Source organism: Notolepis coatsorum (genome assembly GCF_963971535.1).
Source record: "Notolepis coatsorum genome assembly, chromosome: 2".
Classification (NCBI taxonomy): domain Eukaryota; kingdom Metazoa; phylum Chordata; class Actinopteri; order Aulopiformes; family Paralepididae; genus Notolepis; species Notolepis coatsorum.
The window spans coordinates 52,029,666-52,043,178 of NC_140166.1; the positions used below are offsets into that span (position 1 = coordinate 52,029,666).

Below are 13,513 nucleotides of genomic sequence, written 5' to 3' on the forward strand. Positions count from 1 at the left end.
TAGTGGTTACTTCCTGGTCTATAGGCAGGTGTAGTGTTTACGTCCTTGTTGTTTCCCGGTCGGTCCACCTTGCTTGAAATTGCAATGTATTTCCAATGGACACATTTCTAAAATCGTCTCGTTTAAAACAAATAAAGCATGAACATTGGCATGGTGTACCTTTCTGTGTGTATTCATCCACAATCTATAGCTCAACATGAAGCAATTCACAATTAATCGTAAAATAATTATGTATAATTTTATTTCAACCAGAAATGCTTAAACAATAATGTTAGTGATAGAAGGGAACTAATTTTGTGCAAAAATGGAAAGCTTGCCAATGTTCATGAGGCAGAATTATTATAACAGCCGATAATACATTTTCCCAATGATAAATCCCTATACGGGTGGACCGCGCGGGAAACTAAAGTGACGTCAGACCACACCTCCCTATTGAGACGATACTTCAAGAGGAGGAAGTGGACACCTCTCTGAGCTCTGTTGATTGGTTCCCCTGTGTCATGTGTCTTTCCAGACGTGCTGAGATTCGACAATACCTACAGCATCTTCCAGGCCAAACGAATCAGTTTCACCGTGGAAGTCCTGCTACCCGGCCAATCGACCTCCCCGAAAGCCAGCGGTGGTGGTGGGCCTAGTAGCTGCCAATCGGAAGAGAACACTAGCAGCCAATCCTGACCAAGAAGAACACCGGGGGCGTGTTCCAGCCTCAGTTCCAGCCTCAGATAGAAGGATAGGAACTAGCGCTGACCAGTCACCACCACTGGTACTGTACGCACAGACTGAGATACTTGATCTAAAGTGTTGCTGGTCCACCGATTGTAATGTGTAACGCTGTGCTAGTTACATATCACAGCCTGTCAAATTAATGTATATCACACACTCCTACACAGAGCTGCCTCTACGTCTGTACGTCACAGCCTGCAAAACAGCTCTGCCCCAACTCCCAAGTGCCTTTAGAACTGGACCAAATCCAGACCTCCGCAACCAAATTACAAACCAAAATACGGCTCTAACTTAACTTTGAATTGGGTGGTGTATATTACAGAGTATCACAAATAACCAAAAGTTAAGCCCGTCTGAACATGTATGCGTTATGCAGTGATGTAGTTATCGGAAAACGAAACGGGACTTAGTGTTGTGTCTCTTCTGCGTAAGGAAACCATACCTTTATGGCTGCGTTCACGGTCATTTCCTTTGGATACAGTGAATAAACAAGGCTGCACGGATGCCATGACATTTAAGTATTTCACTTTTGTCAACACATTTTCAGTTATTTAGAAAAGAGACAAAGTTATGGGGGGAACAATAATATAATATTATTTATTCAATATGTTAAGGGAGAATTATTATACGAGTAAAGGTAGTACTGGTTAGTTTACGTCTTCTTTGGACAGAGATGTTTATTATGCTCTCTCTTTCTCTTTCTCTCTCTTTCTCACTATCACATTAATATTCCAATATTAACAGTATTCTGGTCTTGGGAATTGCCGCATTTAAATGCTATATGCATTCTTATCCTGTGTATAACCTGAATATAAGTGCTTTTACATGTACATTTACCTGTATATTCAGGATATTGGCTAGGATCATGGTTATGAACTCTTATGGATTCATATACATGTTCATATCCTGATCCTATTACCAATGAAACTGAACTTTCTGACCTCGGAACAAAATCGTAAATGGGAATATCTGCAATCATATTCAGATTTCTGGTCGACTCGAGACATGAGCTTATTGTGGCTGTTGTAAACGGGATATGCTATTTACATGTGCCACCTCAAGGACAAATGACTTGAGTATCCCAAATAATAATGGTATAATAATGTACTTATAAATGCACTCACTGTCTTATTAACTGTTTGCTGGTCCTTGGCTGCAATACTAGCTACATATCACAGCTTTGAAAAATGAATGTTCACTGAGGTGGTGGCCGTTATATCATATGATCTATATCATATAAAACACTCATCGCAAAGTTGTTGAAATGTTCCAATTTGTGGAGATTTCAGCAGCGTCTATCTTCTTTCTGGACGCTGGTATGTTGTTTGAACACAACTTAAATAAAAAATAAGAATTTGAATGCAGAGAGCATTGTTGAACATCTTTGGGGTGAGTATTTCACAAACATGTGGCCTGGATTTCAAGTTTAGGTACTATAGATTGCGTCATCGGAGTAAGAAAATAAAATATTATATGATGTCGCCCAGGGCTCCAAATTAATCTCTGTGATCGTAAATTTTTCCAGCTGTGATATGTATTCAGCATTACATATTAACAGTGGGGGACCAGCAAATCAGCTGTGAGCTTTATTAACCCTTTCACTACCACACTACCAAAGGGTTAACCCTTTTACTGCGACAATACAGGAGGTTAACCCTTTCACTGCAACACGGCAAAGGGTTAACCCTTTCACAACCCCACTGCAGGGTGGTTCTGATAGTGAAAGGCTAACCTTCTGTAGTGTGGTAGTGAAAGGTTAACCTTCTGTAGTGTGGTAGTGAAAGGGTTAAAGGAGGAAATAACATTCCATTTACATGAACACAGCTGAAATTGACTTATTTTTGAAACTGTAATCCATTCCTTGACATTCTTTTACTGGATTTTTCTTCACCAATCGTGTGTCAAATAATGGCGGAAAACAGGGGCATGTTTAGCCACAATCTAGCCACTAATAGCGCTCCTTGGTTTCAATAAGAAACGTTAGCAATGCTAACGTGGAAATATTATGTAAACTTGACACCTTTTCATGTGGAGAAAACCCAGCTAAAATTCAAGATGTCAAGGCCTCCCTTTAAAGGGGGAGGGGGGGGGAGACATTTGTTTTCTGGTAAAAGCTTGAAGAATTTTGCTAATTGTTTCAAATAATCTGCTGTATTTTACACTGTTTATGTTAAGTTGTTTGTGTTTGTTGTTGTCTTCTGGAAGTATTTTATGATAATTTAATGTAGGCTGTGATTAGTAGCCTTATTAGAAAGATAAATTACTATTTTTTATATATATGTATATAAATCGGGAGAATACTAACTTATAGAATTAAGTTTTCTTTTGAACCCTGTTTAGCTACAACTGGTATGTATTTATTAACACATTGTGTGCCAGCAGGATATGACGAATTATCGCTTGGATGCCACCACTCTAATCAATGGGAGGATGAGCACATTTGTGAACGCGTAAACTATATCTTAAATTATGGCTATGGGTCTAATACCCCCGTCGCTTATCAATGACTTGCTTGCAGTCAACTTGTACGAAACGGATCGTTTTTTCATCAGTACATTTCCGTTTTATACCGTTTATTTTTTTTTATACACTTTTTCTCCTCTTTTTCTATTTTTCTCCCATCCCAATTCCATTGTGCCAATTCTTCCCTCCCCTGTCTTGAACATTGCTCGCATATGCCCCCCACAGGCCGGTTGTAGGGAGGATAGAAGCCTTGCATCACGTGTCCCCTCCGGTACACGAGGAGGCAGCCTGTCGCATCTTTTCACCTGCCAGCGTGGACTCTCATTGGCGATGTGTAACGTGTGGGAGGCTCACACTACCCCCGCCACTTCCTGTCTCTGCTGTGCAGGCGTCCCCCAACTGACCTGTAGGAGTCGCTGTCCACAACGTCCAGATTACCACCCATCGACTTCCACCCACTAACTCTGCCAATTGAGTCAGTATGACGGCCGGCCCAAGCCCGAGGCAGCGCCGACAGCCGGAGTCGAACCCAGTGTCTCTTGCGTTTGTGATGAGTGCAATGTCCGCTGCGCCACCCAGCCATGTCGTTTTATACCGTTTTGAATACAAGTATAGTTTTGGAGATTTCTAGAAAAAAAAAAGATTCCGCAGGAATAGCCCTTTACTGGAATACACACAACACGTTGTCATTTTCCGGCTGATTTATGAATCGTTTTCAAATAAACGCTAGATTATCGATAGTATATGTGTACTTATGCACGCTAGAGAAGCAGGCTGAAAAATCTATTATCTATGCCGTGCCTGGCACTAACATTCCGCACACACACAGGAGACACGTTTACATCGCTGGTAAAAAAACATCAGATTAAACCCAATACTGGTAAAATAAAGTCCTTACCTCAGATCAGATGTTCTGCAAAAAGATTAATCCAATTCCTGATCACCATTCCAAATATCGATCGTGTTTATTGATCCAACGTTATACTCCGAAACACATAATCGACGCGTCTTCCAGTGCCCTCAGTGGATGCAATAGTCTCAGGTTACATGCCTCAGAAGTAAAATGTGGACCCCGGAGTTTTTTTTTCTGATGCAGTCCCATCGACTCCATTCCAATGATGTGCAATACCATCCGGGAGACGATAGGGGGCGGTATTTGCCCTTTTCAAGCTCAGAGCCATTCCCAATGATAACGTGAGGCTGGATGGATGAAAAATTAATGGATATTGCTAATAAATAAAGAAATAACGATTAAATAACGAGAAATCTCGTTATTGGCACACAATGTGTTAAGCTTGTGTTGGGAGTCTGGATATTGATGTGAACTTCTTAACATTTGAGATTTTATGTATCCATGAATGCAAATGATGTGGACTTAAAAAGATGAACTTCACTGGACTGAGATGATCTGCCATCCATTGCCGTCAGCCGTTATCTTCTTCTTCCTTACAGTAGTTGGAAGTTGAAACATTCCGCGTGGAGGAACCGGACTGAACCAGTCTACTCTGGATAGTCCGATTTAACCCTTTCACTGCCACACGACAGAGGGTTAACCCTTTACTATCACACAACCGGCTGTCGTGTGGCAGTGAAAGGGTTAATAGACTTGAACCAAAATACTTTTTGAACAATATTACTGTAAAAAAAATATATATTTTTCGTCGTCTGCTTTACAGTTTTGTGTTTTATCCCCAGTACGAGTCTGTTTATTTTCTATTCCACCATTCTGTTAGGAATGACTTTGTTCTCCATATTTTAGGCCTTACAATGCGCAATTTAAAGCCTGTGGGGCGCAACTCCTCGTAGTCCTACTTTGGCTGTTTTAGGCATGATCCCTTATCCGCCCTTCACTCCAATGCCTCCAGGTGGTAGACTATAGACGGTAGACGGTTCTGTTGGTGTAAATTAGACTGCAGCGGTTCTCAGCCTTTTCCCCTCCAAGGACCCCCCTGTGTCCAAGGAGCTATTCCAGGGCCCCTCCCCCACAGGAGACATGATGACATCATCATGCCTTTGTACCATACACACTCCAAAGCAGTTACTTTGTACCATACATACTCCAAAGCAGTTACTTTGTACCATACACACTCCAAAGCAGTTACTTTGTACCATACACACTCCAAAGCAGTTACTTTTTACCATACACACTCCAAAGCAGTTACTTTGTACCATACACACTCCAAAGCAGTTACTTTATACCATACACACTCCAAAGCAGTTACTTTGTACCACACACACTCCAAAGCAGTTACTTTGTACCATACACACTCCAAAGCAGTTACTTTTTACCATACACACTCCAAAGCAGTTACTTTTTACCATACACACTCCAAAGCAGTTACTTTGTACCATACACACTCCAAAGCAGTTACTTTGTACCATACACACTCTAAAGCAGTTACTTTGTACCATACACACTCCAAAGCAGTTACTTTGTACCATACACACTCCAAAGCAGTTAGTTTATACCATACACACTCCAAAGCAGTTACTTTATACCTCATAAAAGGGATTAGACGACTAGTAGTCCTCAAATATTTACAAAGGAAAAAATCCTTCTTTATTTCGTTTTTTCCTATTCATAGCAAACATTTTAGGGTAGATGTGTCATCTATAGTGAGGTGTGGTGGTTACGTCATTGCTGTTTCCGGCCGGTCCACCTCGCAAAATTGCAACGTATTTCCCCATTGCCCATTTCTAAATCGTCTCGTTTAAAACAAATAAAGCATGAACATTTGCATGGTGTACCTTTCTGTGTGTATTCATCCACAATCTATAGCTCAACATGAAAATATTCGCAATTATTCGCATACCAAAAATGCTTAAACAATAATGTTAGTGATAGAAGGGAACTCATTTTGTGCAAAAATGGAAAGCTTTCCAATGTTCATTGAGGCAGGATTATTACAATAGCCGATGATCCATGTTCCCAATGATAAATCCCTATACGGGTGGACCTCGCGGGCGGTCCAAAGTGACGTCAGACTACACCTCCCTATAGAAAGTAAAAAGGCTTTTGTTACTTATATATGATATTAACTGCTTTGTGTTATATATTCAGTGGAATAGTTACTTCTGTCTTGATGATTTGTGATGGAAGCATTCTGCAATTAATGTTTTCTGTCATTTCCCATCGTCTTGAGGCCCCCTTGGTAGAACGCTGAGGCCCCCTTGGTAGAACCCTGGGGCCCCCTTGGTAGAACCCTGAGGCCCCCTTGGTAGAACCCTGGGGCCCCGGGGTGAGAACCACTGAGCTAGTGTGAACAGAGTGAGGACAATGTGAATGTGATGAATTACATTGTAATTACCGTATCAAGTCCAAAATAAACGGGGGGCATTATATCGCACAAGGACAAGCAGGTGGCTGTGCTTCATCATCACATACCAGATATTCACTTGATGACATGTAGGTTCTACCGTTTCTTCCATTCCCGTGTTTTGTGATGGTGGCAGGACGCTACATTCCTTTACTACAGTTGAGCAGTATAAGATGTGCACTTGTCTGCGGAAATTATGCACTTTCAAAGTACAAGCCTGCCAATGTTATGAGGGAATTATCAGAGCTGGCATAACTGGACCCCACCAACCACTCGTTAACCCTTTCACTACCACACTACAGAAGGTTAACCCTTTCACTAACCGTCTGTAGTGAAAGTGTTAACCTTCTGTGGTGTGGTAGTGAAAGGGTTGACCTTCTGTAGTGTGGCAGTGAAAGGGTTAACCATTTGGTAGTGTGGTAGTGAAAAGGGTTAACATGAGTCAGCCGGAGGTCCGAAGCATCGAAATACAACATTGTAGAGAATGTGTACTTTTACGTTTGTAGTACTTGTAAACGTTAACTTAAGAATATAGAATGGAGGACTTTTACTTTTAACAGAATAGTATTCTATTAAGGTATTTTTTTATTTAAAAATGTTCCACCTCTGTGTGTTTTTTATTATTACGTGTGATCCTGGGGTTAATAGAAAGGTCTTTCTTTAATATAATCATTAAACAAGACAAATCTATAATGTCCATCCCATTTGAATACCAGTCACATTACCACAGTGTTGTCAAATGTTGCACTTAAAAGAACACGCCAACTGCATGTTAGCCTAGCTTAGCACAATGAATGGAAGCGGACATGACCGGTTAGCATTCGGGGGAGGTGTTAGTTGGACAATGAATGAATGAATGAAAACTTTATTTAACAGATTGCAGAATGGGTACAATACAGTACGGCTCAATACATACAATTGTTAAGGGGATGCAGACCTGAGAAAGACGTTTGTCTTGTTTCCATCAGGGTCCCCCATTTTCAATTCATATAGACATATATGACATACATGACATACAGATAGTCAGTACTGCTACATCTATACATTTATGACATACCAGATTTGCAAATACAGTACTGTTTGTGATACAGAAGGAGTCAAGAAAAGGGAGTATATACATTTGACGTAGAAACTGTACATTGGAGGAGGTTGGGTGGGGGGGGTTGGGTACATTGGGATATTGACAACCATACTGGGTAATTTACATTGGAGGTGGTTGGGGGGGGGGCCGGGGGGCACACTGTATAAACAAGTAACACTGTACATTGAGGGGGGGGGGGGGGGAGACACTGTACAAACAAACACAATTGTACATTGAACTATTGACAACCATACTAGGTAAATGACATTGGAGGGGGTTGGGTTAGGATATTTACAGGGGCCAGTGTTGAATTGCAGTCTCCCGTAGGTGTCCCTTGAGAGAGGTTTTGAAAGTGGGTAGTGATCCACATTCCTTTACAGCTTTGGGTAGGGCGTTCCACATTGATGTGGCATAATTGCGAAACGTGTTTAGTCCCTTATTTGAGCCGAATCTGGGTTTAACATGATTTGTGGAGCTCCCTCTGGTGTTGTGATCGTGGTATTCACTGACCTTTGGGAAGTATTTTGACATGTACATGGGTACCTTGGTCGTGTAGTGTATCTTGTAGACCAGGCCCATTGCAAGTTGTTGTACTCTGTCGTCTACTCTAAGCCATCCTAGGTTGTCAAAGTGGGCAGGGGTGAGGTGGGTTCTAGGAGTAAGGTCAAGCAGTAGTCTGACCAGTTTGTTTTGAGATGTTTGTAATTTTGTTTTTAGCGCCTTTGAGGTGCTTTGGTACCATGAGGTGCAAGCATAGTCGTAGTACCCCTGAATGAGTGCTCCTGCCAGAGTCTTCAGGGTGTTCTTGTTTACCAGAGAGGAGATCCGGTACAAGAATCGAGTTCGTTGGTTGACTTTTTTTATTACATTGGATGCCATTTTGTCACAGGAGAGATTAGCCTCTAGGATGGAACCCAGGTAGGTAATTTCATCTTTCCTTGTGACAATATTGTCACCCACTGTAACTGAGAAGCCGTCGGTCTTGCTGAGTTTGTTATTTGAACCGAAGAGAATGGACTCTGTTTTGCCCATGTGTAATGATAGTTTGTTATCAGCGAGCCATATGCAGATTCTGCCTAGTTCCGAGCTGAGGGTTTTTTCAACCTGTAACTTGTTCTTGTCAGAGACCAGCAGGGCTGAGTCGTCCGCAAACAGGAACAAGTTGCAGTCACAAGCTGACGACATGTCATTTGCATAAATTAGGAACAGTAGCGGTCCTAGTATGCTTCCTTGTGGAACACCACAGCTCACTGTGAGGGGGGGGGATAGGGTACCGTTTACCTCCACCATCTGTTCCCTCCCCTCAAGGTAGGATTGCATCCAGCTCACTGATAGACTATCAAAACCAATTGCTTTTAGCTTGTCAATCAGAATGGAGTGATTGACCGTGTCAAAGGCCTTTTGTAGGTCCAGCATGACCATGCCGCAGTATTTGCCTGCGTCCACCTCTTGTTTGATGTGGTCATTCAAATAGAGAAGGCATGTGTCAGTGGAGTGGGATGTTCTGAAGCCAGATTGGAATTCGTAGATTAGATTTTTTTCCGCTAGGTACTTTTCGACCTGTTCGTAGACTATTTTTTCCATGACTTTCGAGATGGAGGTGAGAATAGAAACAGGGCGGTAGTTGCCTGGGTCTAATTTGCTGCCCTTTTTGTGCAGAGGGGTCACCCTCGCAATTTTGAAGTCCTTGGGGACGTGTCCCTGTTTTATGGAGAGGTTTATTATGTGTGTGATGATTGGTGTGATGGCGGCTGCTGAGTCTCTGAGGAATTTGGAGGGGATGTTGTCATGGCCAGTGGCCTTGTTAGGTTGGAGGGCGCTCAGTTTATTGAGTACCTCATCTGTTGTTACCATTTCCAGCTTGAAGTCGTCCTTGCGGACCCCTAGGTTTTTGTAGTAAGCTACTATGTGTTCTACCCCATAAAGCCCTGAGTGGGAGGGTAGTTTGTTTACCAGTGTTGTGGCTATGTTTGTGAAGAAAATGTTTAAGTAATTGGCTACATCCAGCTTGTCTGTGATGAGCGTGTTGTCCATTTTTATGTTTATGTTTGAGAATCTGGTTTTAAGTTTTTTACTGCATCCTAGTTGATTATTGAGTAATTTCCAAAGTTCACGTGGTTTGTTTTTGTTTTCCTCAGTTTTGTCATTGATGAAATTCTTTTTTGCAGTTTTGATCATGGAGTTTATGTCGTTTCTTAGTCTGTTTCTTTCTAGTTTGAGTTCAGTCACGTGGGCTTGGAGTTCACTGCTCGTGCTTTTAGTAAGCTTTGACTGACTTTTACGAAACTCAGAGCATTTTTTGTCTCTGGTTTTCATAGCGGCCAGTATTTCGGAGTGCATCCACGGCTCAGCGCGATTTTTTACCCTGGTGGTTCTTAGGGGGGCCATGTCGTTTAGTATTGCTGAGAATTTGGTTTTGAAACCAAGCCATGTTTCGTCAACCAGTGTACCATTGAGTTCATCTGACCAATCACCAATGTCTAGGCTAACCGGTCATATCCGCTTCCATTCATTGTGCTAAACTATAGGCTAACGTGCAGCCTTTCTACTGAACGCACAGAGAGGAAACTGGTATCTATCATTCTTCTTGTCTCTCTCTGGAGAAGACTAAGCTTATTTCCCAAAATGTTGGCGTGTTCCTGAGTTGTCTCCATGTGTAATACGTGAGTTAAACACAAGAGGGCGCACTGCACTAAAGAAAAGGCCCTGACGCCACCTTCAGTGTAATAGTGGGACTGCTTGTGTCATTCCTTGTAAATGTCATGGTAAAGTGGATTTTAGAGTGTTTTTTGCTAGGTCAGCTAACAGAAAACTCTTCTACCCCCCATTAGGCTCACTTGGTTTCCCCCAAAGCCCCTGCAGGTGCCCTAGTACAGAATAGTTCACATAAACATGCTTCCCAGGGGTTTCCTGGGGTCAGGGACAAACAAATATTGTCACCATTGAAATCTCTGAACCCCCCCCCAAAGAAAAAGGTGTTATTACAAAAATAGTCAATGGCAATTCTGTAATTGTTCCTATCCTGGGGCAAATTACCAATGGAATTCCTTAGCCCAAAAACTATTTCTTGTTTGCCGACATCCTAAAGATCCCAACCACTCTTTAAAAGCACAACATCTGTACTTCCCTATTCATTTTTATACATCATTTATGTATTTCTTCCTCTCAAAATATAATACATTTTACTACACATTAACATTGTGTCTCAATTCAGCCCTGTATACTTTTGTTTCGGTACCACAAGTTACAGTCTGAAAGTACTAGGCCTACATGTGGGTCACTCAGAATTAGGGGTGTAAAGCAGTGGCGGCTGGTCAATGGGGGCGCTAGAATGCCACCCTCCCTGGTTAAAAGAGAGAAGAAGAAGATTTTTTGAAGAGCCCTAGAAATCAAATAAACATTTTTAAAATGAATAATATTTACTCATTTAAATATGTTTGTGTTTCCAATGCACAATATAACGTTAATATATCAAATATAGGGGACTTCCGGTATGAGAGCAGACGGGTAACACGTGCGGTAGAGCTCCTGGTCAAATGAGCGAAAAAACGGATAAAAAAGGACCCGAAAAGTGATTAAAAATGAAAATGCACACGAGAAGTAAGGAAGAGACAACGATTGTGAAGGAAAGAGAAATGGAGAACACACGAGAAGAGGAGAATTTGAAGAAACAGAGTCCCCGAAGCGAAGCCGAGAAGAGACAGGCGGAAGAAGGGGGAGGTCCCGCTGAGGCAGACACGGGAATGCCAGGATGGGCCGTGGTCATGCAGGCCGGGATATTGGAGAACATAACAGCGGCGATAAAACTGAACACGGACACGATAAGGAATGATATTGGGAAGTTACGGGAGGAATTGAGGAAGGAACAGGAGGACTTCAGAGGTGAAATGAATACAGAACTCAAAAGGGTGGATGAGAAGATGGCGGAACAGGACAGAAACGTGACCGAGTTACAGACTAGAACGGCGCAAGCGGAGGAATGGAACACAGAGATACACGAGGTATTAACATGTGCGATTCAAAAACAAGAACAGATGGAGACAAAGATATCGGACATGGAGGGGAGGTCACGGAGAAATAACATCAGAATATGGGGATTGAAAGAAGGAGTCGAAGGGGAATCGGTGACCCAATATGTAGAAAAGCTTATCAAAGAGCAATTGAAGGAGACGGGACTGGAAAAAATGGAGATTCAGAGGGCCCACAGGGCGTTGGCTCCGAGACCGAAACCGGACAGACCTCCGAGAGCGGTGATTATTAACTTTCTGAGATTTGAGATTAAGGAATTGATACTCAGAACCGCGTGGACCAAGAAGATAGAAATCGAAGGGAAAAGACTATCGTTTGATCACGATTACTCGACAGCGGTAGCAATAACACGCAGGTCCTACGCGGGACTGAAGAGAATTATGAAAGAAAACGGAATGAGATTCCAATCACCCATGACCTCGCTAAGGATTCACTGGAAGGAAGGGACGGTGACGTACGCGACGGCGCGGGAGGCGGCGCAGGAGATGAGACGACGGGAGATGCAGATGGCGGAGGACTGAGAAGGAAGGAGACAGGAGGACCAGACGCGGAGCCTGCAGCAGAGATTGGAGGGGGCACGCAGATGGACCAGAGTAGGAGACCGAAACCAGGGAGAGGAGGGAGGAGAGAGGAGAAGGCCGAGGTGAGACGTGACAGACCGAGGGCGGAGACGGACGAGGAGGCCAGAGACTGAGAAGGAGGGGAGAGGAGGCGGGAGGAGGCGAACGGATGAGTACACGCACAAGAGATTGAAAAAACTATCCAAATAGAGACAAAATATAGAAACTGAAATAACTTATGCATAAACACACATTCCCAGGTAGAGGCAGGATATAGGAATGAACATAACGTATACATGGACACATAATACACATGCTGATGGAGGAAATAAATGGAAATATAACTAGGTATGATAGACGGGACACAGAACATACTGAAACAAATACATAGACACACGCTGCGAGTAACACAGTTGGAAGGGATTAAGGGGATAAATGGACATCACATAGAAAATAGAGGGGAGGAAAAGAAAGTAAAAAGGGGTACACAGAAGACACCACACACGGGTTTGGGAGGAAGGAGGTACATTGGAACATATGAGACACATTGAGAGGGACCTAGGAAATGAGGGTCTTTGGTCAGAATGAAGGACAGAGCGCTTTTGACCAGGAGCTCGACAGCAAAAAAAACAGTAAGAAAGCTGGACAAATATGACGAGCGGTTGGGGGTAAAGGCTTCAAACCCCCAAGCCGTCAGGAGGAGGCCTCTCACTAGGAGAGCAATTACTCCTCACCCACCAGCAGGGGACAGGGGGGGACACAGGGACCCCCCGAACGCCTTGGGAGCACTTTATGTAAAGTTTATGTTTTTTATTTATGTTAATCATTATATGTATTCGGTGAAGAGAGCGGAGGCTCCAACCGGAGGGGGGAATGAATGTGACATGGGGGGGACTGACAGACGAAAGAAGAAGAAAGATGACAATGGTTAAAGGTATAAAAATGATGTCGTTAAACGTTAATGGAATGAATAATGCGATAAAGAGGGACAAAGTGATGTTGAAATGTAAAAAAAGTGAGATGGAAGTGATTTTTCTGCAGGAGACACATTTGGTAGCACAGGATCATGAGAAACTGAAGAGATTTGGATATGAAAATGCATACTATAGTTCCTTTAAACGGAACCCGAGGAGAGGAGTAATCACGTTAATCAAAAACAGTCAAATTTGAATTGATCAAGGAAGTAAGAGACAAGGAGGGAAGGTTTGTTCTGGTGAAGGGGAAAATGGAGGGCCAAATGGTTACGTTAGTGAATGTTTATGCACCCCCAGAGAGTGAGAGGGATTTATATGAGACCATTTTTGATATGATAGTGATGGAACTAGAAGGGATATTGATAT

At 42.6% G+C, this 13,513-nt stretch overlaps 1 protein-coding gene across 1 annotated transcript in view; it reads left to right on the forward strand.

The window, feature by feature from the left end:
* LOC311224179 (SEC14-like protein 2) overlaps positions 1-5,106 on the forward strand; it is a 74,325-nt gene extending 69,219 nt beyond the window's left edge. Inside the window, exon 12 of the mRNA XM_084309053.1 lies at positions 515-5,106. Coding sequence (XP_084165179.1) covers positions 515-675 — 161 coding nt within the window. The 3' untranslated portion in view covers positions 676-5,106. The remainder of the gene's footprint in view (positions 1-514) is intronic.
* The last annotated feature ends 8,407 nt before the right edge of the window (positions 5,107-13,513 follow it).